The 24,789-nt window shown below is 50.4% G+C and overlaps 2 protein-coding genes and 1 non-coding gene across 6 annotated transcripts; 1 reads left to right on the top strand and 2 right to left on the bottom strand.

Annotated features, from left to right (window-relative positions):
- The first annotated feature begins 33 nt into the window (after positions 1 to 33).
- Positions 34 to 11,863, top strand: SMPDL3B (sphingomyelin phosphodiesterase acid like 3B). 4 transcript variants are annotated; one of them, XM_074555738.1, is made up of 8 exons: positions 1,791 to 2,280; positions 3,744 to 3,841; positions 4,019 to 4,162; positions 4,655 to 4,827; positions 4,944 to 5,124; positions 5,635 to 5,768; positions 6,748 to 6,938; positions 11,421 to 11,863. In XM_074555738.1, exons 1-8 carry the CDS (start codon positions 1,988 to 1,990, stop codon positions 11,530 to 11,532), a joined length of 1,326 nt encoding a protein of 441 aa, XP_074411839.1. In that variant the 5' UTR covers positions 1,791 to 1,987; the 3' UTR covers positions 11,533 to 11,863. The 4 variants fall into 4 exon arrangements, with proteins under 4 accessions (XP_074411841.1, XP_074411840.1, XP_074411839.1 ...); XM_074555740.1 differs by lacking the exons at positions 1,791 to 2,280; positions 11,421 to 11,863 and adding an exon at positions 34 to 183 and having other exon boundaries at positions 6,748 to 9,753; XM_074555739.1 differs by lacking the exons at positions 1,791 to 2,280; positions 11,421 to 11,863 and adding an exon at positions 1,575 to 1,758 and having other exon boundaries at positions 6,748 to 9,753.
- On the bottom strand, positions 9,720 to 23,686 carry PPP1R8 (protein phosphatase 1 regulatory subunit 8). Its single transcript, XM_074555741.1, has 7 exons — positions 23,528 to 23,686; positions 16,699 to 16,759; positions 14,277 to 14,430; positions 13,466 to 13,686; positions 12,392 to 12,536; positions 12,048 to 12,112; positions 9,720 to 10,308 (listed from the first exon to the last, which is right to left on the bottom strand). The coding sequence occupies exons 1-7, from the start codon at positions 23,581 to 23,583 to the stop codon at positions 9,955 to 9,957; spliced, it is 1,056 nt and encodes a 351-aa protein (XP_074411842.1). The 5' UTR covers positions 23,584 to 23,686; the 3' UTR covers positions 9,720 to 9,954.
- Positions 14,844 to 14,979, bottom strand: LOC113459940 (small Cajal body-specific RNA 1). Its single transcript, XR_003381538.2, has one exon.
- Positions 23,687 to 24,789: the final 1,103 nt, after the last annotated feature.

The following is a 24,789-nucleotide window of genomic DNA, read 5'->3' as shown; positions in this document are numbered from 1 at the left end:
GGCGCTGCCAAGCCTGGCATAGATCAAGGGGCGGAGCCAAGGGGCGGGGCCCAGGGGCCGGCTCTGACGGCACCTCCGGCCCTCGCAGCGGAGCCGCTCGCAGAACATCGTGTCCTGCACCGTGTCGCAGCTGCTGGCGGGGGCCGAAGGGTGCGGCCGACCCCCGGTGAGGGCCGGGCCCAGGTGAGGGCGGCGGTGCTTGCCATGCAGCCCACGGGCCGCTCTGCCGGCCGGCAGCCAATCACCTCTCTCCGCCTTCCGTCTCTGTCCAATAGGAGGAGGCCGTGGGGAAGCCGCCGTCGCCCCTTTGAGGGCGGGCACTGCCGGGCCTGGCACTCATGAGGGGGCGGGCCCGGGGCGGGGGCGGGCCCAGGTGAGGGCCGGGCCCAGGGGCGGGCCCAGAGGCGGGGCCAGGCCCAGGGGCGGGGCCGGTCGGGGCCCAGGTGAGGGCAGCGGTCTCTGCCATGGCGCCCCCGGGCCGGCTCCTGGTGCTGCTCTGGCTGTGCCTGCTGGCCGTGGCCCTGCCCGGTGCAAGCGGCCGCTCCGGGCGGTTCTGGCACCTCACGGACCTGCACTGGGACCCGGAGTACGAGGCGGCGGCGGCAGCGGGTCGGCCGTGCCCCTCGGGCGGCGGTCGGGCCGAGCTCGCCGGGCCGTGGGGCCGCTACGTGTGCGATGCGCCCTGGAGCCTGCTCCGCTCGGCCGCCCGGGCCATGCGCGCCCGCCTGGCCGCGCCCGACTTCGTGCTCTGGACCGGGTGAGAGGGACACCGGGGCTGGGCGGGACAAGGGGCTCGTGGTGTGGCTGGCCGGGCTCTTTCCATGGGCTTTGGAAAGTAGAGGGCGGAATGTGCCTTGTAATGCAAAACGGGTTTGGAGGAAAGCACAACCCCAGTGAGAGCGCTCGACGCTGGCCAGACACTCGTGGCAGCGAAGTGACAAAAGGATCACAGCTCACTGTCCATCCTTTGTGTGTTCTGTGTGATCCCACGGTGTGTCCGAGCACCCGGAATGCCCAGGGGAAGGAGCTGTGTGTCCGTGCATGCAGCCCTGCCGGTCAGAGCAGTGCGAACACACGGTAAACCAGCCTGCAGCAGTTCTGGCTGTGATGAGGCACCTGCAGACCTGGCTCAGGAAGGGACAGTTCTGCTTTAGGAGCCAGAGGAGCCTCCCCGGGGAGGATGTTCTCTCCCTGTCCTATCCCCCTGTCCTTTGTGCCCCTAGCACATACAGATGGTAAAAGCTTTATTCTGCATGGTTATTGTGTATATGATCCTTCTTCTGATAGTGCAGCCTCAACTTGCCGTAACCTCCAGTTCGAGTTTGCAGGGCTGTTGCTTGTCCCATGTTTTCATTTTCTGTCCCTGACAGCCCCCTTCCCTAACGCGGCCGCCATCCCGGGGAGCGGCCCCCGCGGCCCCCGACCCCGCGCACCGTGCCCGCTCCACGTGGCGCCGCTCCGGGACTGCCGCCGCCGCCCGCGCGCGGGCCCGCGCGCTGCTGCCTGCCGCCCAATCCGGGAGCGCCGCTCTGCCGGCCCGCAGCCAATCGCGTCCCTGCCGCCATTTTGACAGTGAGCGCTGCCAAGCTTGGCACAGCTGAAGGGGCGGGACCGAAGGGCGGGGCCCAGGGGCCGGCTCTGACGGCCCCTCCGGCCCTCGCAGCGGAGCCGCTCGCAGAACATCGTGCCCTGTACCGTGTCACAGCTGCTGGCGGGGGCCGAAGGGTGCGGCCGACCCCCAGTGAGGGCCGGTCCCAGGTGAGGGCGGCGGTGCTTGCCATGCAGCCCACGGGCCGCTCTGCCGGCCGGCAGCCAATCACCTCTCTCCGCCTTCCGGCTCTGTCCAATAGGAGGAGGCCGCGGGGAAGCCGCCGTCGCCATTTTGAGGGCGGGCACTGCCGGGCCTGGCATTCATGAGGGGGCGGGCCCAGGGGCGGGGCCGGGCACAGGTGAGGGCCGGGCCCAGGTGAGGGCAGCGGTCTCTGCCATGGCGCCCCCGGGCCAGCTCCTGGTGCTGCTCTGGCTGTGCCTGCTGACCGTGGCCCTGCCCGGTACGGGTGCAGGCTCCGGGCGGTTCTGGCACCTCACGGACCTGCACTGGGACCCGGAGTACGAGGCGGCGGCGGCAGCGGGCCGGCCGTGCCCCTCGGGCGGCGGTCGGGCCGAGCCCGCCGGGCCGTGGGGCAGCTACGTGTGCGATGCGCCCTGGAGCCTGCTCCGCTCGGCCGCCCGGGCCATGCGCGCCCGCCTGGCCGCGCCCGACTTCGTGCTCTGGACCGGGTGAGAGGGACACCGGGGCTGGGCGGGACAAGGGGCTCGTGGTGTGGCTGGCCGGGCTCTTTCCATGGGCTTTGGAAAGTAGAGGGCGGAATGTGCCTTGTAATGCAAAACGGGTTTGGAGGAAAGCACAACCCCAGTGAGAGCGCTCGACGCTGGCCAGACACTCGTGGCAGCGAAGTGACAAAAGGATCACAGCTCACTGTCCATCCTTTGTGTGTTCTGTGTGATCCCACGGTGTGTCCGAGCACCCGGAATGCCCAGGGGAAGGAGCTGTGTGTCCGTGCATGCAGCCCTGCCGGTCAGAGCAGTGCGAACACACGGTAAACCAGCCTGCAGCAGTTCTGGCTGTGATGAGGCACCTGCAGACCTGGCTCAGGAAGGGACAGTTCTGCTTTAGGAGCCAGAGGAGCCTCCCCGGGGAGGATGTTCTCTCCCTGTCCTATCCCCCTGTCCTTTGTGCCCCTAGCACATACAGATGGTAAAAGCTTTATTCTGCATGGTTATTGTGTATATGATCCTTCTTCTGATAGTGCAGCCTCAGCTTGCCGTAACCTCCAGTTCCAGTTTGCAGGTCTGTTGCTTGTCCCATGTTTTCATTTTCTGTCCCTGCAGGCACCTGTTCCTACTTAAACACAGTTATTGGTTCTTGTGACCTTATGTTGAGTATTCTTTTTTCCCAGTCCTCTGACATGATTCTGAATGTTCTCCTTTCTCTCCAGTGGGCTTGTGGACAGCCCAGTATCATCTACAAATGCCATAAGCATGTTAATGCAAACACAGACATGGAGCAGCCCTGGACTGCTGCCTTAGAGAGGCTTTTTTCCCTGTTTTATGTGCAAACAGCTCTGCTTCATTACTGCAGATCAGATGCCCTCAGATTGCAAAGTGCTGACCCTTGCAGTGTTTGCAGGCAGCTTTAGTGCCTGTGACACACCCCAAAGCAGGGTGCACAGGGCTTTGAAGGTGAAGTGAATCCTGGAATCAGAGTGTCCTGAGCTGGAAGGGACCCACAAGGATCATGGATTCCAATCCTAGCCCTGCACAGACACCCAACAGTCCCACTGTGCATCCCTGAGGGTGTTGCTGAACGCTCAAGTTTGGAGTGGAGCTCATTTTCCCTGTGAGCAATTTCTAGAAACTCCCTCAGCATCTTGGCCAGGCAACATAGCACTGACTTCTGCACCCAAAAAACCTTAAACTTTCTCTTCTAGCAGGCTCAGAGAGGAGTTGGCAAGTTTCTCTGCCTTGCTCATTGCTGCAAGCACAGGCCCTGTTAGTCCCAGACAGTGACTGGCAGAAAAGGCCTATTACATATTACACAAGTGTACAAATGTCTGTACAAAGCCCCTCGATGTTCCTGTCCCCTCGTGGCCAGCTGTGGCCCCTAAGCTCTGAAATAATCAGAGCTGGTTCAGAGTCTGAGAGGAGAAGAGCTTTAAAAAACGAGCATTCTCTTTTTGTAGAGATGACACTCCCCATGTCCCCAACGAGCAGCTGGGAGAAGAAAAGGTTCTGCACATAATAGCAAATCTGACTTCTCTGATAAGAGAGACATTTCCAGGTAGGATTTGAGGGGATGAGAAGGGGAGAGGGGCATAGAGACTGATGGGAAGGGTTAACAGGGATGGAGAAATGACAGAATTGGGACAGGAAAGGGCACAGAAGGGACTTGTTTGGACCTCTCTCCCTGTGCCCCTGCAGCCCTGAGCTCCCCTGTGCTCCTTGGCTCTGCCCACAGGTACCAAGGTCTATGCAGCCATGGGCAATCATGACTTCCACCCCAAGAATCAGTTTCCTGGGAAGGAGCACAGGATCTACACCCAAACAGCAGAGCTGTGGCGGCCCTGGCTGAGTGATGCCTCCCTTCCTCTCTTCAGAGCAGGTCTGGCACGTGTTTAGAGCATGCTGGGGATATGAGGAGGGGTAGGAGAATACCATGAACAATTTTCCTTGCTTCTCTGCTCAGAGCAGCAGTATTCATAAAGGATTTGCAGAGGTAGGGTCCAGTTTAATGCTGATTTCTGTCTTGGAGCTCTGCTTGCAAGAGGAGAAATTATTTTATACTTTAGTCTCTTCTGCCATTGCCCAGTTACTGGAAAGAATGCAGAGTGGTGACTTGCAGAGGGAGGAAAAATATCTTTAAAGGCAGCAGCTGGTGCTGGGGCTCTCCAGGTCTCCCTTCACTGGGAGAGACACACAGGGAAGAGTCACTCCAAACCCCCATCCTGGAGTGCTCAGGGCACTGTCCCAGGCAGTGACCCTGCTGTGGCTGCTGCTGAGGGGAGCAGAGAGAGGGGGAAACAAAGGGATCTGGGATCTCAGCCACCAGTGTGAGCAGGTCTGCAGCTCTTCCTCCTTTGGTTGCATCTTTAAGGAGCTTTCTACAGTGAGAAGCTGCCTGGCCCAGGGACGAGGGGACGGGTGGTTGTCCTCAACACCAACCTCTACTATGACCAGAATGATGAGACAGCTGCTGAGGAGGACCCTGGGGGGCAGTTCCAGTGGCTGGAAGAAACACTGACCAACGCCTCCAGAGAAAATGAAATGGTATTAAAAACACTGAATTAACAGCCTGGGCTTCTCCCCAGCCTGGAGGCTCCTCCTGCTCTGCTCCTCTGGCTGCTGGTGTGGGCTCTGTGCTCAGGGCAGCTCTGTTTCTGCAGGTTTACATTGTGGGCCACGTCCCTCCTGGCTTCTTTGAGAAGACACGGGGCAAGCCCTGGTTCAGGAGGGGCTTCAACCAGCGCTACCTGGGCATTGTGCAGAGGCACCACGGGGTGATTGCTGCCCAGTTCTTTGGGCACCATCACACTGACAGCTTTAGGATGTTCTACAGCCACACAGGTACCTGCTCTGGCCACCCAAGGGCTTGTGTGACAGCTCTGACACTCTCAGTCACTGTCCATGAGAGTTTTTAGTGGCTGTTGGCTGAGAAGCCAGCAAAAGCATCTGACATGCTTGGGGCAACAAGAGGCAGCAGTGTTCTCATCTCTACCCCCGTCCCTCCCGTTCACCCTTGGATATTGTTGTTTCCCCTCAATACCTGGCAGCTTCTTGCCTGTTCTCTCCTGAGGGCTTTGGGCATTGCTGAGGGAGCAGTGCTGAATCTGTGTGTGTGTGGGGTGCTGTGGGTGAACACCTTTGCTGAGTGTGGTTCCCTGGCCACCATCACTGCACTGGAGAGCCCATTGCTGGCTGCAGCAGCCCTGTGCTCAGTCCCCAGTGTTGTTCCATGTGTGTGGGGTGGTACAGGGAGTGGGGACAAAGGTGCTGTCAGCAGTGCAATCTGTGATGGGGACAGGGTGTGGGACAAGCCATGGTCTCCATCACAGCTTGCTTTGCATTTCTGTGAAGGTGCTCCAATCAATGTCATGTTCCTGGCCCCTGGAGTGACTCCCTGGAAAACAACTTTACCTGGAGTGAGCAATGGAGCCAACAACCCTGCCATTCGTGTGGTTGACTATGATCAGGACACCCTGCAGGTCTTGGTAAGGGACCCTGTGTGCAGCACACTGCAGCTCTGGGACAGCTGTAATTCCCCCTGTAGTCAGAACAGGCTTTTCAGGATTTCTCAGTGCACAGAGGCTGAGTGGCTGTGTGGGACAGGACTCTGACCCAGGACATTTCAGCCTCTTGTCTGGCACAAAGATTTAGTTGGAGCATCAGTGAGTCAAAGCATGGCCCTGGCAGCCAGTGCATCCTGCTGGGATGAGTTCCCTGGGCAGGGTCAGTTTTTGTGGTGTTGTTCATGTCCTTAATGAGTTTCATTTGACACTTGCTTTGCTCCTCAGATAATATGGGTCACAGAACTACTCTTTGAGTAATAACAGCCTTGTCAGACCCCCTCCAAAACATTTAAACCATCTGAAAAATTATTTGTGTCCCTCTGAACTGAGGTGAATTGTAGGGGCAGCTTCTGTTTCCTGTCTCTTGTTTGCCCAGAGGTGGAGGACAGGTGTTTGTGCCCTCCTTTGTGCTGGATGAAGCTCTCTACAGTTGCTCTGTTTATGTGTTTATAGCATAGAAGTGAATGCTACCATATGCTGTGCAAGGCTGGGGAGTCAGTGAAGCAGAGAGAAAAAGGGCAAGAGACTGAGAACTGCTGTGAAAAACTTGATTCTTGTTTGCTCACAGTTGAGAAGATAACACTGCTCAGTAACATTCTGTATCTCTTGCTTCTGCTGCTGGGCAGTGCTGATAGCAACTGACAGATGTCTGAACAGGCCAGGCTCAGAGCTTCTGGTGTTTGGAGGTCAAAGCCAAGCAGAGCAAAGCCACCCTGTTTCTTTTATCCCTTAGGGAACAGGCTCTGCTTGGGGTGGTTCTGGAGGGTCCCCAGGTGCCCCTCTGGGTAGGAAGCCCCATCCAGGGCAGCTGGGCCCTTGGGTGGGGGCCAAGCCTGACCCAGTCTCACCCAGGGCCAATCTTGTCCTGGTGTCTCCTCAGTTCTGTTTTTCTCTCCCTCAGGATATGGTGACTTACTACTTGAACCTTACTCGTGCCAACACGATGGGCTCAGCAGAGTGGGAGGAGGAGTACAGGCTGACAGAAACCTTCCAGGTCCCCGATGGCTCTGCAGGCTCCATGCAGAGAGTGCTGGAGAGGATCTCCAGGGACCCCCAGCACCTGCAGCTGTACTATGAGCTGAACTCTGCCAGGTATGACCTGGAGCTGTGCCAGCAGGAATGCCGTGTGGATCACCTGTGTGCCATCAGGGAAATCGATTTTACAAAGTATGAGGAGTGTGTGAAAACCAACAGCTCTGCCTCTGCTGCCAGCAGTGCTTGGCTTTTGGTTTTCTGCATTTTCTTAGGATTTCTCCATCCTCAGCAAGTGCTGTGATGGCATTAGCAAGAGAAAAGAAGGAAGGCACAAGATCACACTACACTGGATGGGAATTGCTGGTTTTTTGGCATTGAGAACTTGCTTGGAAAGCAGGACAAAATTGTGAATGTTTGCTAAAAGCCCTCTGATGCGGATTTGAAATTTTCTAGAGCTGTGTGAAGAGCAATGTTTTTGAGAGCCTTATTGTGCAACAAGGAGTGTCTCCCCTCTGCCAGGACTGCTGGGGCAGCCTCACAAATCAGATGAAGCCCAGGCCTCCCTGTGGACATGAACTGGCAGTGGGTGAGGGCAGGGAGCTGCCACGTGTCCCAGAGGCTGCTGCCAGCATTCCTCATTGTGGCTCACACTTCTGGAAGTCACAGCTGCTGACTCAGGAAGTGTGACTGAGGCTGCTGAGCAGAGCGAGGTGGGCTGGGGGGACAGCCCAGGGCAGGCTGCAGATCAGTGACAGGGGATGGTGCCTGAGGCTGCCCAAGGCCTCACTCTGTCAGAGGAGCAGCTCAGCTGGGCTCTGCAGTACAACTTACAAAGAGGATTATGCCACAACCAGATCAAACTCGACTTGGACAACAAAAGCAGCCACTGTTCAAAATCCACTGCCAAGTGTCACCTGTGTAGCAAAGTGCAGCAGAGGCAGCACAGCAGCTGGAGCAGCTTTGGGAGCTGCAGCCCAAGGCCAAGGCCTGCAGGGACAAGGGCACTTTGCCATGGCAGGATCCTCCCCTGAGCCACAGCACCACAGGCAGGCTCAGCTGTCCCAGGGCACACTGCAACGAACACACTACACTCTCCAACCTGGCAAAATCTGCATTTAATTTACAACATAGTAAAGGTTACAGGTAAAAAGCTCAACAGAAGTGTGAAAAGGCCTATTACATATTACACAAGTGTACAAATGTCTGTACAAAGCCCCTCGATGTTCCTGTCCCCTCGTGGCCAGCTGTGGCCCCTAAGCTCTGAAATAATAAGAGCTGGTTCAGAGTCTGAGAGGAGAAGAGCTTTAAAAAACGAGCAGTGAAGTTTTCCTTGTCAAGAAAAATCTTGCAAAAAAAAAAATCCTAAAACCCCCCAACCCACCCCTCTTCCCCCAAAATAAAACAAAAAAAAAATCATCAAAATAAAAAGAAGGAAACCTGCTCAACTTTTTTTTTGTCCTGACTAGTCTTACTCTAAAGAGTTGCCTTCAGAAAGCAACTGGCTGGGAAATGAAAATCTTAGAGGCCAGACTAAAGAGGAAGATTCTGAGTTATTGTGGGAGCACTGGGAAGCAGAACAAATGCCCAACAGCTGAACCATCAATGGCAACTTAAACACAGAGCAGCACAGCTGGATCATGGAGCAGGTGTGAATCCACACAAGGAACAGTCTGGGCTGATGTGATGGAGTGGGGAGGGAACAGAGCAGGCTCTAAAGCCTGGCTCTGTGAGCTGGGCAGCTGCCTGCTGGCACCTCAGGGACATGATAGAAGCAATCACTGCAGAGCAGAACTCAGATTGTGGGGCATCTGCCTGAAATGGGTCTGGTGCATCCAGCATCCCATCTCACAGCACTGAGCCAGCACCATCCCGGGACACAGCCCTGCCCCAACAACCTGGCACCACCTCCCAGGTAGCTGCAGTCCTGCACACACTGAGCCAGGTACATGCTCTCATTTCAGTGCACATTTCCTGGATCCCCCCAAACAGCAAAGGAATGTGACTTGGAGCTGAACTGCATTAGAGTGTGTGCAAAAATCCAGAATAAACGTAAGAATAATAAAGCTCTGGCCTTACCTTGCATAAAGTACAGCCACAATATGTCTGAGTATGTGAGTAATTTTCAAATCTAAACCCAAGGAACTAAAGGGCTTGAGCAACAACCCAAGTCCACTGAGAATTCCTATTCTGGCTCTCAGCAGCACTCAATTCTCACCTGCAGCTCCCAGCAGCTGAATATTAGTGTGTGGGGAACACGCCAGTGCTCCCAGCTTTCTGTCTTGATGAACCTCATATACTCGAAACTTAAAAGTTCCATTTGCAAGTAAAAATGAAACTATTTAAGTTACAGGGGCCACCAAGTCTAAAAGAAACTCCACTGTGTTAACTTCACCCTGAGCTACCCAGGGGAGGCACCATGGCACAGTGCCTGATCCTGTTGGATGTTTGCACCCTGTATCCATCCCCATCCTGCAGCACTGGAACAAAGCTGAGGAACCCAGCTGCTTCCCTGCTTATCCACCTCAGCTCACAGCTCTTGGGGTGATCTAGTGTTTTATGTGGAAATCAAAACAAGCTGTAGCCAAACTAAAAATAATCATAATAATAATAAAAAAGACAATGCCCCACATTGGTGGGGTTTTGAAAATATAAAAAATAAAAGCTGACCTATATTCTGCAAGTTTTACAACTCCTTCCAATGGGATTCTGCGAGGCTTGGCCCCACAAACATTTCCTCCTGACAGAGCTGCCCTGCTGTGAGAATGTCCAGCAGGAACAGTGTCAGCACAGCGAGCCCAGCACTGAAATACACGGACCTGCAGGGTCATGCCAGAAGTGACAATGAAATTGTGTGACTGCCCCTTCGACTTGTGGATCCAAACTCAGCACAAACACCTCTGGGACAGTGTGGCTAAGAAAAGGCTGTAGGGGTTTTGGTTCAAAAGGAAACGGGAGCTGTATATTTTTTTTTTTTTATAACAGACATATAAAAACATTTGAAGACAGATCTTTAAAGGATATTTCACTCCTCCAATCTTGGTATTACATCTGTTAGGACACTGAAAGTTTAAAAAGACGATACCGCACATGAAAAGTTTCTGGAGTTGTGACTCCTGCCCTCCCTCAGCCCAGCTCAGATCAGCAGGGACGGGGTCGGCTTCTTGCCCGGCCAGGCCTCCTTGGCGTATTTCTTCTTCTTGGGTTCATTCACAGCTTCGGGGTTGAAGACGGCGGGGTTGGGAGCTGGGTTCATGTTCACTGTGGAGGGCACAACTGGAGTCAAGTCCACATCGGGGGCGAGGTTGGGGTAGGGCATGGGCAGCCCCCCGATGAGCGCGGTGCCGTGCACGCTGTGGGGCTGCGAGCCGGCCTCGCTGTGGGTGGGGGGCAGCCCCCCGTAGAGCCCCCCGCTGTAGGGGAAGCTCTGCATGCGCCGCGACGCCGACTCGTCCGTGGGCAGCGAGCCCGCGTTCTCCAGGCGCTTCTTCTGCAGGCAGAGCAGTTGGAGAGTCACCCACAGTGCATGGAACCTTCAACCTGCCTCAACTGGGTGCCAAGACTGTTTTCTGTTCTGCTCTGATTTCAGGGTTTACCCCAGAACCTCGGGTCCCTCCCCTGAAATTCCCTCCCAGGTGTGTCAGTCACCTCTCCTTTCCCCTCCCAGCACTGTCTGTCACTCCTGCAATTCCAGAAGGGCATCGAGTGATTGGCAGATCCAAAGGATGCCCTCTACCCCTGGGGGCATTGGGCCATCCAGGTGTCCTTTGTCCCTTTGTCCCTCCCCTCCTGTCCCTGCTTGGTGGCTCCCTGCCCCTTCCCTGCCCCTCTCCCCGGGGTTCAAAGGAGCAGCAACCACGGGCTCAGGGAGTTCTGTTGGAGCTGGTGCTGCATTCAGAGGCCTGTGGGCCAGAATAAAGCTCTGCATCCAAACCCTCCATCAGAACCAACTCCTTTCCTTCACCAGCGCCTTAAAGCTTCTCTGCCAGAGGGAAACCTGAGGAGCAGCCCCTGTTATGGGGGGAAGCTCCATCCCAGCACCACCAGAGCTCCTGCAGGCCTGGCCTTGTCCCCACGGGCCCAGTGCAGCACCCAGGCAGCCCAAAGTGTCTGTGGGGTGAAACACCACACACCCAGCCAGCCCAAAGTGTCTGTGGGGTGAAACACCACAGTGCTGCTCTTTGGTTCAGCACCAAGGGCCAGACAAGCTCAGGCTACATTGGTGATATTCCAGTAGTTTTCCCCAAGAGGCACCTAAATCTGCCACCTACAAAGTGCCAACAGACCATGTCCCAGTCTTGTCCTACAAGGTTTGCTCTGGGTTCCCTTGAAAACCACAACAATAAACTCTTAGAGGTGCAGAAGGGACACAAAAGCTGACACTCAGGTGTAACTCAGATAAGTCTGAGCACCTCTTCACCTCCTTTCCACTCCTGCCAGTCTGAAGCTCATCCTGAACAAAGACTGAGTGGGTCACAGAATGTTCTGGGTTGGAACAGACCCACAAGGCTCACTGAGTCCAACTCCTGGCCCTGCACACGACACCCCAAGTCCCACCCTGTGCCTGAGAGCATTATAACACAAACTTTTCCTCCCCTACAGGAAGAAACTGCAACTTTTAGATCACTTGGGTAATTTTGCTCATGATCATTGGAATCTTCTCCTGCAGTCTGGGTTTATGGAATATCATCCTTCTCCACATGATGTTATTTAGTCTATACCAGCAACAAGTGAAATTGCTGTTACACAGTGGCTTAGCTGCTCTGAAGCTCTGCAGATCTTTCTTTTTCCTTGCATACTCCAATTAAATAGAACACTCATCTTGGAGCAAAGCCTGAACCTGCTTGTTCTAGTACACAAATGTATGAAACATCAAACACAGTATTTAATGAACCAACTCTCATTTTTCCCTTCTATTTTCCACATTTCCCACAGTTTTATCTGATACCTGGAACTAATGCACTAGATTTCTAGAAAGTGTTTCTTTCTGGGAGGAAAAAAAAAATCACCATTGATCCCATGTGTTATTAAAGAAAAAAGACAAAGCTGGGTTCAAAGGGAAATGCTCAAATTTGCTAAAAAAGAGAACTGTGAAACACAGACATCACTTCTGCCTAGCACTGAAACACCTCCCATGTGGGAGCACTGTTTCTAATGCGCAATTCATAAATCATAAAGTGAATTCATCAATGTAATGTGCTAATGAGAAAGTCAGGAGTCACCCCATACCTTAACAGGGACCACAGCTGTCTGTACCATGTTCCTGAACCGCCCCACGGATGGGTCCACGTCCTCTGCAAAGAAAAACAGGGATGACTGTGAGCAAAACCTGTGAGCACAACCAGGGATGCCTTCAGTGAGCACAACCTGTGATATCTTCAGTGTGTATATGGGAAAAACAACCTCTGTGGGGTAATGTAGGAATGTGCCCCCCGTTGATGGAGTGACCAAATTATTCTTTGTCTGCTTAAAAAGGAAATAAGCCCAGAAGTTTCTCTCCTCAGTTTAGTAAAAAGACACCTCACAGGACCTTAGGGACTTCACCTCAAACCCGAGGACAGCAAGCTCCTTACCTGGATTGATGATCTCATCATCATCACTGAACGTCACTCTGGAGTTCTTCCGCTTTCGCTTTGGCCTCTGGATGTCCAAGTTCCCCTCCTCAATGGTCAGTGTGGAGATCCTTTTGTTGTGGGCAGTGTTAAACTCTGTCAGATTCTGCAGCAAATATAGAAACAAAAGAAGTCTGATTTAATCCCATGACTGTGCACATCAGAAGACCACAGGACATTGTTTAGTTTCAACTTTAGAGTTATTTATGGACCTGATGATCTTAAAGGTCTTTCCCAACCTAAATGATTCCATGGCTAAGCAAACAAGCAGGGAATGCTGTCCTTGCTGGAAATGCCATCAAGGCAGTGTCCTATCATATCTGTGGTGTTTGTGAGGGTCCTCAGGATGAGGTGAGAGATGAAAATATATATTGTATTATATTGTATTGTATTGTATTATATTGCATTGTATTATATTGTATTGTATTGTATTATATTGCATTGTATTATATTGCATTGTATTGTATTATGTTGCATTGTATTATATTATATTGTATTGCATTGTATTGTATTATATTGTATTGTATTATATTGTATTATATTGCATTGTATTGCATTGTATTATATTGTATTGCTCTGCATTATATTAATTATATTATATTATATTATATTATATTATATTATATTATATTATATTATATTATATTATATTATATTATATTATATTATATTATATTATATATCATATAATCTCATATATCATACAATATGTCACATCACATCATATCACACTATATTACATTATATTACATTATATTACATTATATTATGCTATACCGAAACTATACTAAAGAAAAAGATTACATCAGAAGGCTTGACAAGAATGAATAATAAAAGCTCATGACTTCTCAGAGCCTCAACACAGCTGGACCATGATTGTTTATCCAACATGTGAATTGTTTTAATTTAATGACCAATCTCCAAATCCCATTCCAAAGCAGCAAAGCAGGGAGAAGCTGAAGCTTTGCAGTTTCCTGAGAGAAGAAATCCCATGGAAGGGATTTTTCAGAATATACCACGGTGACAAATACTCACGTCCAGTTCTGTCTCCTCCTCTGGCAGCCCCAGCAAACCCTTGAGCTCCTCATCCTCACCCCCCATCTTCTCATCCCCCTTCACTGCTGAGGGCAGGGTCTGGGGCTTCTCTCGCAGGGTGTAGGCGCGCGTGGAGGCGCCGAAGGAAACCGTGGAGTCGATGGGGATCTGCTGGGGCTTGTGAGCTTCCAAACGGATGTGGCCCAAGAACGTGCCATGTGCTGGGGACAGCAAAATGCAAAATAGTCTGCTGAGCTTGAGCTATTCCAGTTCCAGTTTGAGAATCTCAGCTATGGTAACATTTGTTCCAAGGTACAAGGCACTGAGGTACTGCTGAAAGCATCAGCTGTGTAGATCCACCATGTCACAAACTGAGATAACACACACCAGAAGTCCTCAGAAAATCACTGGAAATAAACTACAAACACCTTTTACTTTCTGTATTCCTGCAGGTCCCAATGTACTGTCTGCACAGCGCAAAAAAACACCTGACAGGTTTTAGACCTTGGGAAATCACCCTCAGAAGACAAGGCTTCACTAAAATTGTGATGGGAAGGCCAAGTCACTTTCCTCATCTCCTTTGGCCTCTTACAAGTCAGAAATGTTTGAAACACCCAGTGAGGCAGCTGTAGGCTGACTGGAGCAAACACTCCTTTGCCCTAACCCTTGTCTTTCCCTAGGATGCAAATTCAAATTATATCCATTTGCCCACAGTGCAGACAACAATGGAAAAGGAAAAGGTGTCTGAGATTCAGAATGTTTAAGCACTGAAGCACAGCTCTTCTGTCTGGTTAAATGCCACACTACTTACTGCTGTTCAGATCTATGAGGAAAACCCTCTTGAGATGTTTGTGATAGACCAAGGCAGCATGGACCCGAGAGCAAGACTGGTGGTCAATGGTAAAGTCACACAGATCAGGATTTCTCCCAAAGAGATAGTATTTCTTCTCATCAATGATGAGTTTCTGAGGTAGAATATCAAACAGAGAAGCATATTAGACTCCTAGAATCTTTTGGAACTTCCTGAAAAAAATTCAAGGACGTGAATAAATAGAGCAAATTCAAGACAAAGCATCAACAGCTCATCAATATTTCAGTTTAGTCTGGCACTGCTAAAATAAACTCAAGTCTGCTCCACAAACACTGATCAGCTCTGCAAGCAGTTACCTCACAATTTCAGTTACCATAAAAACTGATCAAACCATTTCTCATTCTTGCCCACAACTGAAACCAAAAGCATCCTGAAAGTTTTCATTTGCAAACAACACTGCCCCGCCTGGGGAACGCTTCCAAGAGATTTTGCAAAGACATAAATTCATGGAAGTTACTGCAACAAATAAGAGAATTTTATTGCATTTAATACAACATTTTTAAAATGTTCTGTGCCTCTGAGCTATAACCCAGTGTGTTTCTTCACACACTGAGCTTAAACACTGCATGGCTTGTTTTGCTGTAGCACTTTGCAGACCCAGCAATCACAGGGACACTGATGGCTCGGTTAGTATCAAGTGCTCAACAACCCCCAGGATTTCACAATGCTCCCCCTTGGTTACTGCTGCCCACCAGGAAAGACAAAACTGAAAAACTCTCTGCTACCTGTATTGAGCAGGGAAATAAACACAAGGATCACATCCAAGTGCTGTTTGGCTCAGTGCTACAGGATCTTGCAAGAATATTTAAATTAGTGGCAATGGTACCTACCAGCAGCAGTTTTTTCTTTTAGACAGAGAAGAGGAGGAGCTGAGGAAAACATGTGAGGGAAAACAGCATGGTGGCACCAAGGGCAGGGAGAGGGAGAGGGAGGAGTTGCTCCAGGTGCTGGAGCTGAGATTCCTCTGCAGGCTGTGGTGAGACCAGGGTGAAACAGCCCCTGAAATGCATGGATCCATGGGGGAGGCAGAGATCCACCCTCAGCCTGTGGGGATCCATGGGGGAGGCAGAGATCCACCCTCAGCCTGTGGGGATCCACGGGGGAGGCAGAGATCCACCCACAGCCTGTGGGGATCCATGGGGGAGGCAGAGATCCACCCTCAGCCTGTGGGGATCCACGGGGGAGGCAGAGATCCACAAGGGATACAGAAATCCACCCACAGCCCCTGGGAAAAGGGCTCACACTGGAGCAGGTGGGTGCCAGAGACAGCTGTGATCCAGTGGAGACCCAAATGGAGAGAAAAGGCCTTTGCTTCCAAACTAGAGCAGCCCAGCCTTAAAAGCCTGCCCCCCATGGATGAGTAACCCACACCACAGCAGTTCTGGGAAGTTTTTGCCCCTGGGAGGGACCCCATGGCACAGCAGAGAAAGGAATCCTCTCCCTGAGCAAGGAGATCTCATGATGAACTGACCAAAACCCCCAGGCCCCCACCAAATCTCCCTGTGCTGTCAGTGGGAAAGAGGGAGGGGCTGGGGAGGAAAAAAAGGTGTTTTAAAGGCTTATTTTACTTCTTGTATCCTCCTCTGACTGTTAATAATATATTTACTTTATACCTTTAAATTTGAACCTGTTTTGCTCTTAGAGAGGTTTTTCCCTCCCAATCCTTATCTCAACTCATGAGCCCCTCATTAATTTTTTCCCTCTCCCCGGTCCAACTGTAGCAGGATAAGTGAATGACTTTTGTGGGTGTCTGGTATTTGTATCAAACCACTACACCCAGAACCATTTCTGTTTCAGTCAGGTTCCAGTTAGGAGTCTCTCCACACTGAAATACATTCACTGGTTTGGGTTCTCTCTGTCAACAATGGAAAAGAGACTTTTCTTTATTTATTACTTTCAGTGTGATGTAAGACAAAATATGAAACAGAGAATGAGGTGGTGCTGTAATAAAAATATCTTGCTGTATCTGTGTTGATCACAACACTGCTCACAGATCCTGAATGTGGGAGGAAAAATCAAATCAAACTGTATTTCATGCTGTAGGACAGAGCAGCACTCTTGCAAAATAGAGAATGCCTGGTGAATCTGACTGTAATGCAAAATAAAAAATAAACTGAGCAGACAGGTTTGTCAAACAAGCAGCACAAGGGGAAGAGGTTTAACTGATGGAAGCCCTGCATGGCACCAGGCTGCCTTGCACAGGCAAGGGAAAATCACTTCATTCATTGTTTCAGAGAAAAAAAATACTGATTTGAAGATAATGAATACATGAGGGAAAGGAAATACTTATGAGTAAGTGTGAGAAATGATGGGGAATGTTCTGCTGCTGATACACCAAATCCACCAAACCCTCATTCCATACCTCAATGAGTTTGTCTCCTTTGACTACATCCAGATGTAAGCCAGGTGGTGGTTTCCCTGCCCTGGAAAATAAAGGAAAAATATAACATTTAAAACATTTAATAAAAATTTTATTTATATTAGAGCTGCTTGAGCTATAGACCAAACCTATACAAATGTAAGCAGAAGTATTTTGGGGAAAATATGAAAACTCCATAATTTTCTTTTCCTCATTGCAGATTCCTTCTGACAACACATAAACCAAGACTATTTTATGGTAAGAGTGAATGTAACAGGACATGAAACATCTCAAGCTTTACCTCTCCAGGTAAAAATAATTTGATTTTCACAATAAACCGAGCAAATCCTGAGAGCACATGGTGTGAGACCAACAACCAGAGATGGGGGCAGGTTAAAGAGCTGTTTCCTCATGTCACCCTCAAAACAGCACATCTGTACCCCTCAGCAGATCACAGCAAGGGTGAGCTCATGGGGGCAGCAGGAACAAACTGGGCACCTACAGTGCCCCAAGCCAGATCCACACAGGATCCCTCAGCTCTTGGCACCAAAGGATTTTTCCTGCTCAGATATCTCAGGACCTGCATCCCTAGGAGTTCCTCACAGTAACATCTCTGCTGCTGGAGCAGCTTTGCAGGCAGCAGCAGTGCCCTGGTTCTGCTTCTGTGCAGAGATCATGTTCCCATCCTGCTCAGGGAACAGTGACAATGGCAGAGATGCTCTCAGGGTGGCTGGAGAAGAAAGAAAGGTCACTGGTAGCTGAGGTTGTCTAAAGGGGTCAAATACAGATGTTCACATTTCTGGGGTGTGCCTTACATTTATTGGTTTTTCTGTGTTGCAAGGTCAGCTCCCCTCAATAATTTCATGTAAGAACAGTCTCCTGTAATTTCTACTTCATTTCTTTGCCAGGCATTTTCCTTGCTTGTTTCCAATCCACCACACCAGCCTGCCCACATCTCTCTGTTCCTTTCTGAATTGACCACTTGGGACTTTCCCCAGTTCTCCTGTCAGGCCCTTCTCAAACACTGTGGATTTACCACCCTAACAAGGATCTGGTTAATTCTGACTCCTGTTGTTTTGGATGAACAAACAGCAGCAGCCAAAGCAGAGGATGCTGAACTCCAGCACAAGTGGTGACTTCAGCAGTGCAATGGGATTTTGGTGACGTGGGGCACAGAGCAGAAATGCTCCAAAGGTGGGGCACAGCCTGTGTGAGGAGCTGGAGTCCCTCAGCACAGCCAGGGAAGCTCCTCCTGTGAGGGGCTGCTCCAGAAACTTCCAGCCAGGCTGCCCTGAGCTGCTCCTGTGCTCCCTGCACATCCCAGTGCCCAGCCCTCACTGGAACACAGGTTCCTGTCATGGATTCCTGTCCACTCCTCACTGTTCCCTCTTTCAGCCTCTGAGCACTGGAAAACTTGTTCTCCCCCTTCCTCTGAAATTGCCAAGTTCAGGTTACTCTGCAACCCAACTTTTGGTGATTTTCACACACCAGCCTTACTCTGATCAAACATCAGCTACTTCCCCAATTTTTTTTTTCTTTCCAAATAGATAAACCTCTCAACAAATTCACTCTACAAGCTCCTTCTTACCCAGTCTGGCCTCTGCTTTTCCTTTCAGTGATGTGTTCCTGGATGCTCAGCCTGTCCTAACACATTTTAGCACTCCCTCCTTGTACCTGTCAGGTCATAGAGGATCCCCAGGAGCTCCAGCACAGCTGGATCCTGTCTGATCCTCGTGTTTTGCTCTGCTTTTTCATTGCCCTCTCTATTTTTAGTTTCATTCTTACTCTTATTTTTACTCTACCTCTACCCTCAACTTTATTTTCAACAGATAAACCAAACTCAGTATCACAAGGCAGTGCCTTCAGCTGTGAATTAAAGTGCTAGAAAAATCTACCTATTCTCTGGCCTCTTTTTGACTGCAGAGAATCCTTTGTAGGCACTATTTCCCCCATCTACCTATTCCTGCAAACACAGGAAGGTTGTAAATTCTGATTATGGCACCATGAAAACAAATCCAGAGAAGTAATTTCTGATAGAAAACTCCAGTCAATGGCACAGTTCAGGCTACCCAAGTCAGATACCTGAAAAGCCTTTTAATGAAAAAAGTAGAAAGATTATTCAGTTTTGTATTAATAACTAATTGGCTCCAGAGGCACCAAAGATCAGAAGTAATGCCTGGATTTGGAAGTATCAGTCACCCTTCACATGTTCTGCCCCATCAAGGAGTAAAACATGAAAGGAAATCTCTTGCACAAATTTCCCAGAAGAAAGTTTATTAGAAAGCTGGTACAGCAGAGCAGTTTTTCCCCATTTTATGTCCAATGTTAAAAAAGTCCTTTTCCACTAAACTATGTGCTTTTCCACTATGTGCTAAAATATCCACTAAAATAATTTCACTATGTGCTAAAATATTACTAAACTAATTTTCCTGCACTGTTCTGGAGGATGAAGAATTACTTGAGGTCAGCAGATTGTCCTTTCCACAGAACACAGAGAGCCCTCAGCACTGCCCAAGGTCAGTGCTCTCCTATCACAGCTTGGCTCCAGCACAGGAGCTTGTGCTTGAAAATGAGGAAAATTTCTCATTTCTTCTGTACCTTGCAGATGGTGCATCAGTCCCCAGTGCCTGCCCAGGGCAGCATCCTGCAGGTGACCTGAAAAGAACTGATTTTGATAACTGCAGATGCACTGATTGTGGTGGGCAATAGATGAGTGAGTTTGCCTCCTGAATCTTGAAATTCCTGGGAGAGAGTTCCAGGATTCAGGAGAATTAATGGAGAATTAACAGAGAATTAACACAGCTGACTGGCAAGGAGAACAGGAGCATTCCCAGCCTGGGATTCCCCACATATGGATTTGTACAGAAGATACCTTACATCTTATGCTTACAATGATCAGCAGTTAAATATTTACAAAGGATACCACTGAAAAAAAGCAGCACAGGTTTTAAAAAGATTTAAATATCTACAAGCAAAGAAATCTTTCTTCTCTACTAGAAATAGAAAATTGTATTTCCTTGCTTTCTCCACAGGCCAGGCCATGTCTCTGTACAAAGATAAAGCATTTTGGAAAAGAAGGACAAGGCCATTTACACTTTGGAATGTGCCAAGTAAGAGAACTGAGGTTTTACAAATCAGGATCTCTTCCACAGTGCAGATTCAAAGCTGACATGCCAGCAGGGTTAGAATTTCCATATCCAGCTGAAATTCAGCAGCCTGACTGATGTAAATCACTCCAAGAAATTTGGAATTGTTGCTATTAAGGGCATAGGCAGGACAGCCATAATTCTGTTGTGTTAGTTTAAAATTAGGTCAATTATTTAGGTTCCTAAATGTGACTCAGAACCTAAATTTAGCCACTTCCTAAAAATCTTGGCCTCTGTGACTCATGTACACACCTTCATGTCCAACTTCAAGGACAAGGTGGAATTTGCAGAACTCTGGAGCGGAGAAATTGTGTAAAAGCATCACCAGGAACAGCCAGTTCTTGGGCAAAGAAACTAAAGAGAAACAATTTCTGTCTTCAAACAAATTATTTCTAATTTATGTCCATTCCAGGACAAATCTGACAGCTCCACTACTGAGGTGTCAAAGAGAGTAAATAAAGTCACAATTGCAAATATAAGTGACACCAGGACAAAAGGACAGGCAGGCAGTACCCACTAAACATCTGATCCTTTCAGAGAATTGTTTTTACCTCAGAGAAATTGTTTTTACCACCCAAAGCCAGCTCAGAAGGTTTACAAAAGTTTTAATCAAATTAAGATATCTAATTGTTATCTAAAGCCATTTTCTGATCTCATGGAATGGGTAAATTTTAACTACAGGAAGTATTGGCACCCTCTTTATGCCAACTGGAAATGCACAGCCCAAATGTTGGCAAATGCACACAGGAGTTACAGCACAGGCACAAACATGCTCTGGCATCAGCAAGGTGCCAAAGTTTTAATCTGTTTTAAGCTTAGCTGCTGGAAACACAAGGAAAGAAAAAAATAAATATTGTATGGATTATGAAGAAACAACGTATAACAGCACAAAAATTAAATCAGAGCCACAACTTAAATCAAAACTGGGAATTTCAGAGCAGAAGTCTTTTCTGGAAATGGGGTATTCAGGTACTATCCAAATTATGGAAGAAGTAAAATGATAGAGGCAAACATCAAAAGCATGGGGAAGGAAAAAATGCTACTCCTTTGGATTATATCTAAGATGTATTTCTCATGTGATTGGTGCTCACAGGCCCCAGCCAGCTTTCCTTAGAAGCAGGAACATAAATAGACAGGAAAAGACTGTGATTTTCATTTTAAAGGTAAAGACTGTGATTTTTGATTTTTTGATTTAGAGGTTGAGGAGACTGAAGCTAATTCACTACAGAAGAATCTGCTCTGACTGTGAAAACTCTGCAACTCCAAGCTCTTGGTCACCCAAAGCTCTTGGAATGAAGCCCTGCAATGCTGCCTGCACAGGAGAATTTCTGGTGCTTGTGTCAGACCAGGCTTCCTGCAGGGTATTTTGACATCCTCTAAAATCAGAACTTTGAATAACACCAGTATTTCTCCAATCCTGCTGCTGCAAAGCAGCTCCAGCCTGGAGAATCCCACCTGGGAAAGCTCAGACTGGTTCCACATCACACCTGAGCCCTCTTTGGTTCCACATCACACCTGAGCCCTCTTTGGTTCCACATCACACCTGAGCCCTCTTTGGTTCCACATCACACCTGAGCCCTCTCTGGTTCCACATCACACCTGAGCACCCTTTGCTTGGCTCTAAAAGGAACAAATGCTTTAAAGCCATGAGCTACAAGATCAGCAGATGTCAGCAGAAGGCATCCAGAGCTTTAGCATGAAATATATCTACAGGAAAATAACCATAAATAAATAAATAAATGCACCTGGTAGCAGAGCTCCTCACTTCCAGCATGGTTATCACCATCAGCACCACCCAGCACTTCCCATTTTGGGTTCAGTGCTCAGAACACAAACACTGTGACTGGGAGCTCTCCAGGCTGCCTTCCTGCTGGCTCACTGTTTTATTTTTCCTCTTTTGGGTTTCAAAAGCAGCATTAAGGACAAACACAAAGCTTTCACTGCTGTTAGCTGCCAGGTCTGCATGTGCCAATTGGACAAAATCAAATTTTACTTCACAGCTATAAATACACAAAAATAGTCCCTAAAACCAAACACACAACAGAGTCCAGGAGAAAATAAAAAGTTTCCTTACAATGTACAAGGAAAGAGCCCAGACAAGAACTTTGCTGTACCCAAGAACCATTTTGGAATATTACTGTAAAAGGACATTCAGGTTGCAAGAAGTGAATTACAAAAAATCTTTAAAATGTGACAACAGAACAGGGCCTGGCATCTCCCAGATCCCACCTCACTTCTCACCCAGCACAACAGATTGTGCTTCAGACCCAAAGCAGGGCAGGGACACAGGGAAACTCTGTCAGACCCTGCCACAGACACAAACCAGGGACCTGAAGAGCCCTCACATTACAGATGTTACATTCTCTCCTCCAGATGGGATTTCTTTAGGAATTTGTCTGCAATAGCATGGAAGGCACTGAGACTGAGCATTTTAAGCTGTGTTTCCCCAGCTCCTCCATCTACAGCTTTCAGAGGTACAAGTTATTCCAGTTTACCATGGAATACAATGGATATTGTGATCACTGTTGTATAAAAACATTAGGGAAAGAAAAAATGGATGATACTTCAAATTTCAAGTTTAATATCCAGAACAATCTTTGGCTTTATCTGGTTTATTGTGTCATCATCTCATGAAACACCAACCTGTCTCATGCAGATGTTTATTGTTTATTATGTTTATTACTGTGTATGTTCAGCACAAATAAGGCCCTAAAATACATGAGGAATTCTCCTCCATGGGAATGTGAAATGGCTTTACCAACTAAAGCAGGCACTTAAAAACCAGCTCTAAACTACAACACGTGATCAGTGTCACAAAGTTGTGAGAGCAACAGCACAGCTGGGTGAGCAGGGACAGGCAGGGCTGGGCCACACAGCTCCAGGTGCTGTGGGCTGTTGGTGTGATTTAAGATAGCACAGTGCCCAGGTACCCATCCCAGTGCCCCTGTACCCATCCCAATGCCCATCCCAGTGCTCTGGTACCCATCCAATCCCATCCCAGTGCTCCTGTACCTATCCCAGTCCTCTGGTACCCATCTTGGTGCCCATTCCAGTGCTGCTGTACCCATTCCAGTGCCCATTCCAGTGCTCCTGTACCCATCCTGGTGCCCAGGTACCCATCCAATCCATCCCATCCCAGTGCTCCTGTACCTATCCCAGTGCTCTGGTACCCATCCTAGTGCCCACTCCAGTACTCTGGTACCCATCCCATCGCTCCAGCACCAAAGAAGGCAGGAGAGCCCAGATCTCTTCAGGGATGATCCAAGCACAGAACAAACGAAGGCGGGCACCCCGATGCCAGGCTGTGCTCCCGCAGGAGGGCGAGCCAGGGCATTTCCAGGGCTCCCTTGCACCCCTAACCCAGCCCATGGTCGCGATGCCGCTTCTGCAGCCCCCAGCCCGACTCCTGAACTCAGGCTAATACAAACCCCAGCCTAGTTTCAGGCTGTCAGATTTCCCGTGCCGCACACACGCCCCGAGCAGGATTTCATTCCTCCCACAGCCCGGATTCTGCCTGAGCTCTGAGGAAAAGCCTCAGCACCCCATGGAGGCCCCGCGCCCCCCGCGACGCTGTCGATGGCGGCCCGAGGGCCGCGCCCGGATCCCGCCGGGCCGGGCAGCGCGGTGCGGGCCCGGGGAGCGCAGCCCCGCGCCCCTCCCGCCCCGGGCCCCGCGCGGCCGCTCACCAGCTCGGGCACTCGAACAGGGACCCGCCGCCCGCCGGGGCCGCGCTCGCCGCCATCTTGGCTCTGCCCCATTCAGCCGCCGCGGGGCACCCTGGGAGCGCGGAGCGGCGCGCGCCGGTCCCGGCCTGCCCCGCGCGCCAACGGAGGGGCGGGGACCGGGCGGGGCCTGGTGATGCCCCGCCCACCGATGGCTGGCCCCGCCTACGACCGGAGCCGGACCCGGCGCGGGAGCTGCGGACAGCGCCGGTACCGACACTGGAACGCGGGGATAGACCCGGTACCGCCCTGGGACAGCGCCGGTACTGACCCTGGGACGCAGGGACAGACCGGGTACTGACCCTGGGACAGCATCGGTACGGACACTGGAACTCGGGGACAGCCCCGGTACCAACCCTGGAACGCGAGGACAGCACCGGTACCGACCCTGGGACACGGGGACAGCCCCGGTACTGACCCTAGGGCAGCGGCAGTACCGACCTTCGGACGCGGGGACAGACCGGGTACCCACCCTGGGACGCAGGGACAGCCCCGGTACCCACCCTGGGACGCGGAGATAGACTCGGTACCGACCCTGGAACGCGGTGACAGCCCCGGTACCTCCTCTGGAACGCGGTGACAGACCGGGTACCGACCCTCGTTCTCAGGGACAGCGCCGGTACCGACCCTGAGACTCGGGGACAGCGCCGGTAACGACCTTGGAACGCGGGGACAGCCCCGGTACCGAGTACCGCGGGGACAGCGCCTCTGTCCGAGCAGAGCCCCGAGCACAGCCCGGTACGAGCGCTCCCGGTGCAAAGCCGCCTGTCCCGGCTCGGCCCGGGGCTGTACCGGGGCTGTACCCGGGCCCGCAGGCACGGCACGCCAGGCACTTCCAGAAATTCCCAGAGGGGTCGGACACGCATCCGAGAGCCAGGATGTCACCCTGGTTTTTTAAGATTTTCTAAGCCTTCTGATGTTTACATTCCTGTAATGAACTTTCTCCCACACTTTCTGTAAATAACTCATTGTTTTGCATTCTTTTATGGAGGAGGAGAAAGTTGATGGACTGTTGGTTTGTCCAGTGTCATTGGAGAGGTGGCGCTGTCACCCTCCAATCCACTGTCACTTTTAGAAATCTCTAAATGTTGAAATGTCTTACAGCGACACCAGGACACTGCAGCAACAGCCACGGGAGTTTCATTAATCAAGAGTGTTAAAACCACCAGTTCTACTGCCATGAACAACGATGTGAGAGAGGAGAAAGGAATCAAGCACTTACAGAA

This window comes from Zonotrichia albicollis, chromosome 20 (assembly GCF_047830755.1).
Source record: "Zonotrichia albicollis isolate bZonAlb1 chromosome 20, bZonAlb1.hap1, whole genome shotgun sequence".
Lineage (NCBI taxonomy): Eukaryota > Metazoa > Chordata > Aves > Passeriformes > Passerellidae > Zonotrichia > Zonotrichia albicollis.
Note: the sequence above shows the minus strand (reverse complement) of the source record. Positions and strands in the feature narration are given on the sequence as shown.

What these genes read in the sequence shown, in the direction of transcription:
- SMPDL3B (XM_074555737.1), top strand. Translation starts at nt 1,988, where the DNA reads ATGGCGCCCCCGGGCCAGCTCCTGGTGCTGCTCTGGCTGTGCCTGCTG. An exon ending in GATAAGAGAGACATTTCCAG is followed by an intron (nt 3,842 to 4,018) that starts GTAGGATTTGAG and finishes CTCTGCCCACAG; the next exon opens with GTACCAAGGTCTATGCAGCC. An exon ending in AGGACACCCTGCAGGTCTTG is followed by an intron (nt 5,769 to 6,747) that starts GTAAGGGACCCT and finishes TCTCTCCCTCAG; the next exon opens with GATATGGTGACTTACTACTT.
- PPP1R8 (XM_074555741.1), bottom strand. Translation starts at nt 23,583, where the DNA reads ATGGCGGCGAGCGCGGCCCCGGCGGGCGGCGGGTCCCTGTTCGAGTGC. An exon ending in AAGGAGACAAACTCATTGAG is followed by an intron (nt 14,431 to 16,698) that starts GTATGGAATGAG and finishes ATTCTACCTCAG; the next exon opens with AAACTCATCATTGATGAGAA. An exon ending in AGGAGGAGACAGAACTGGAC is followed by an intron (nt 12,537 to 13,465) that starts GTGAGTATTTGT and finishes TATTTGCTGCAG; the next exon opens with AATCTGACAGAGTTTAACAC.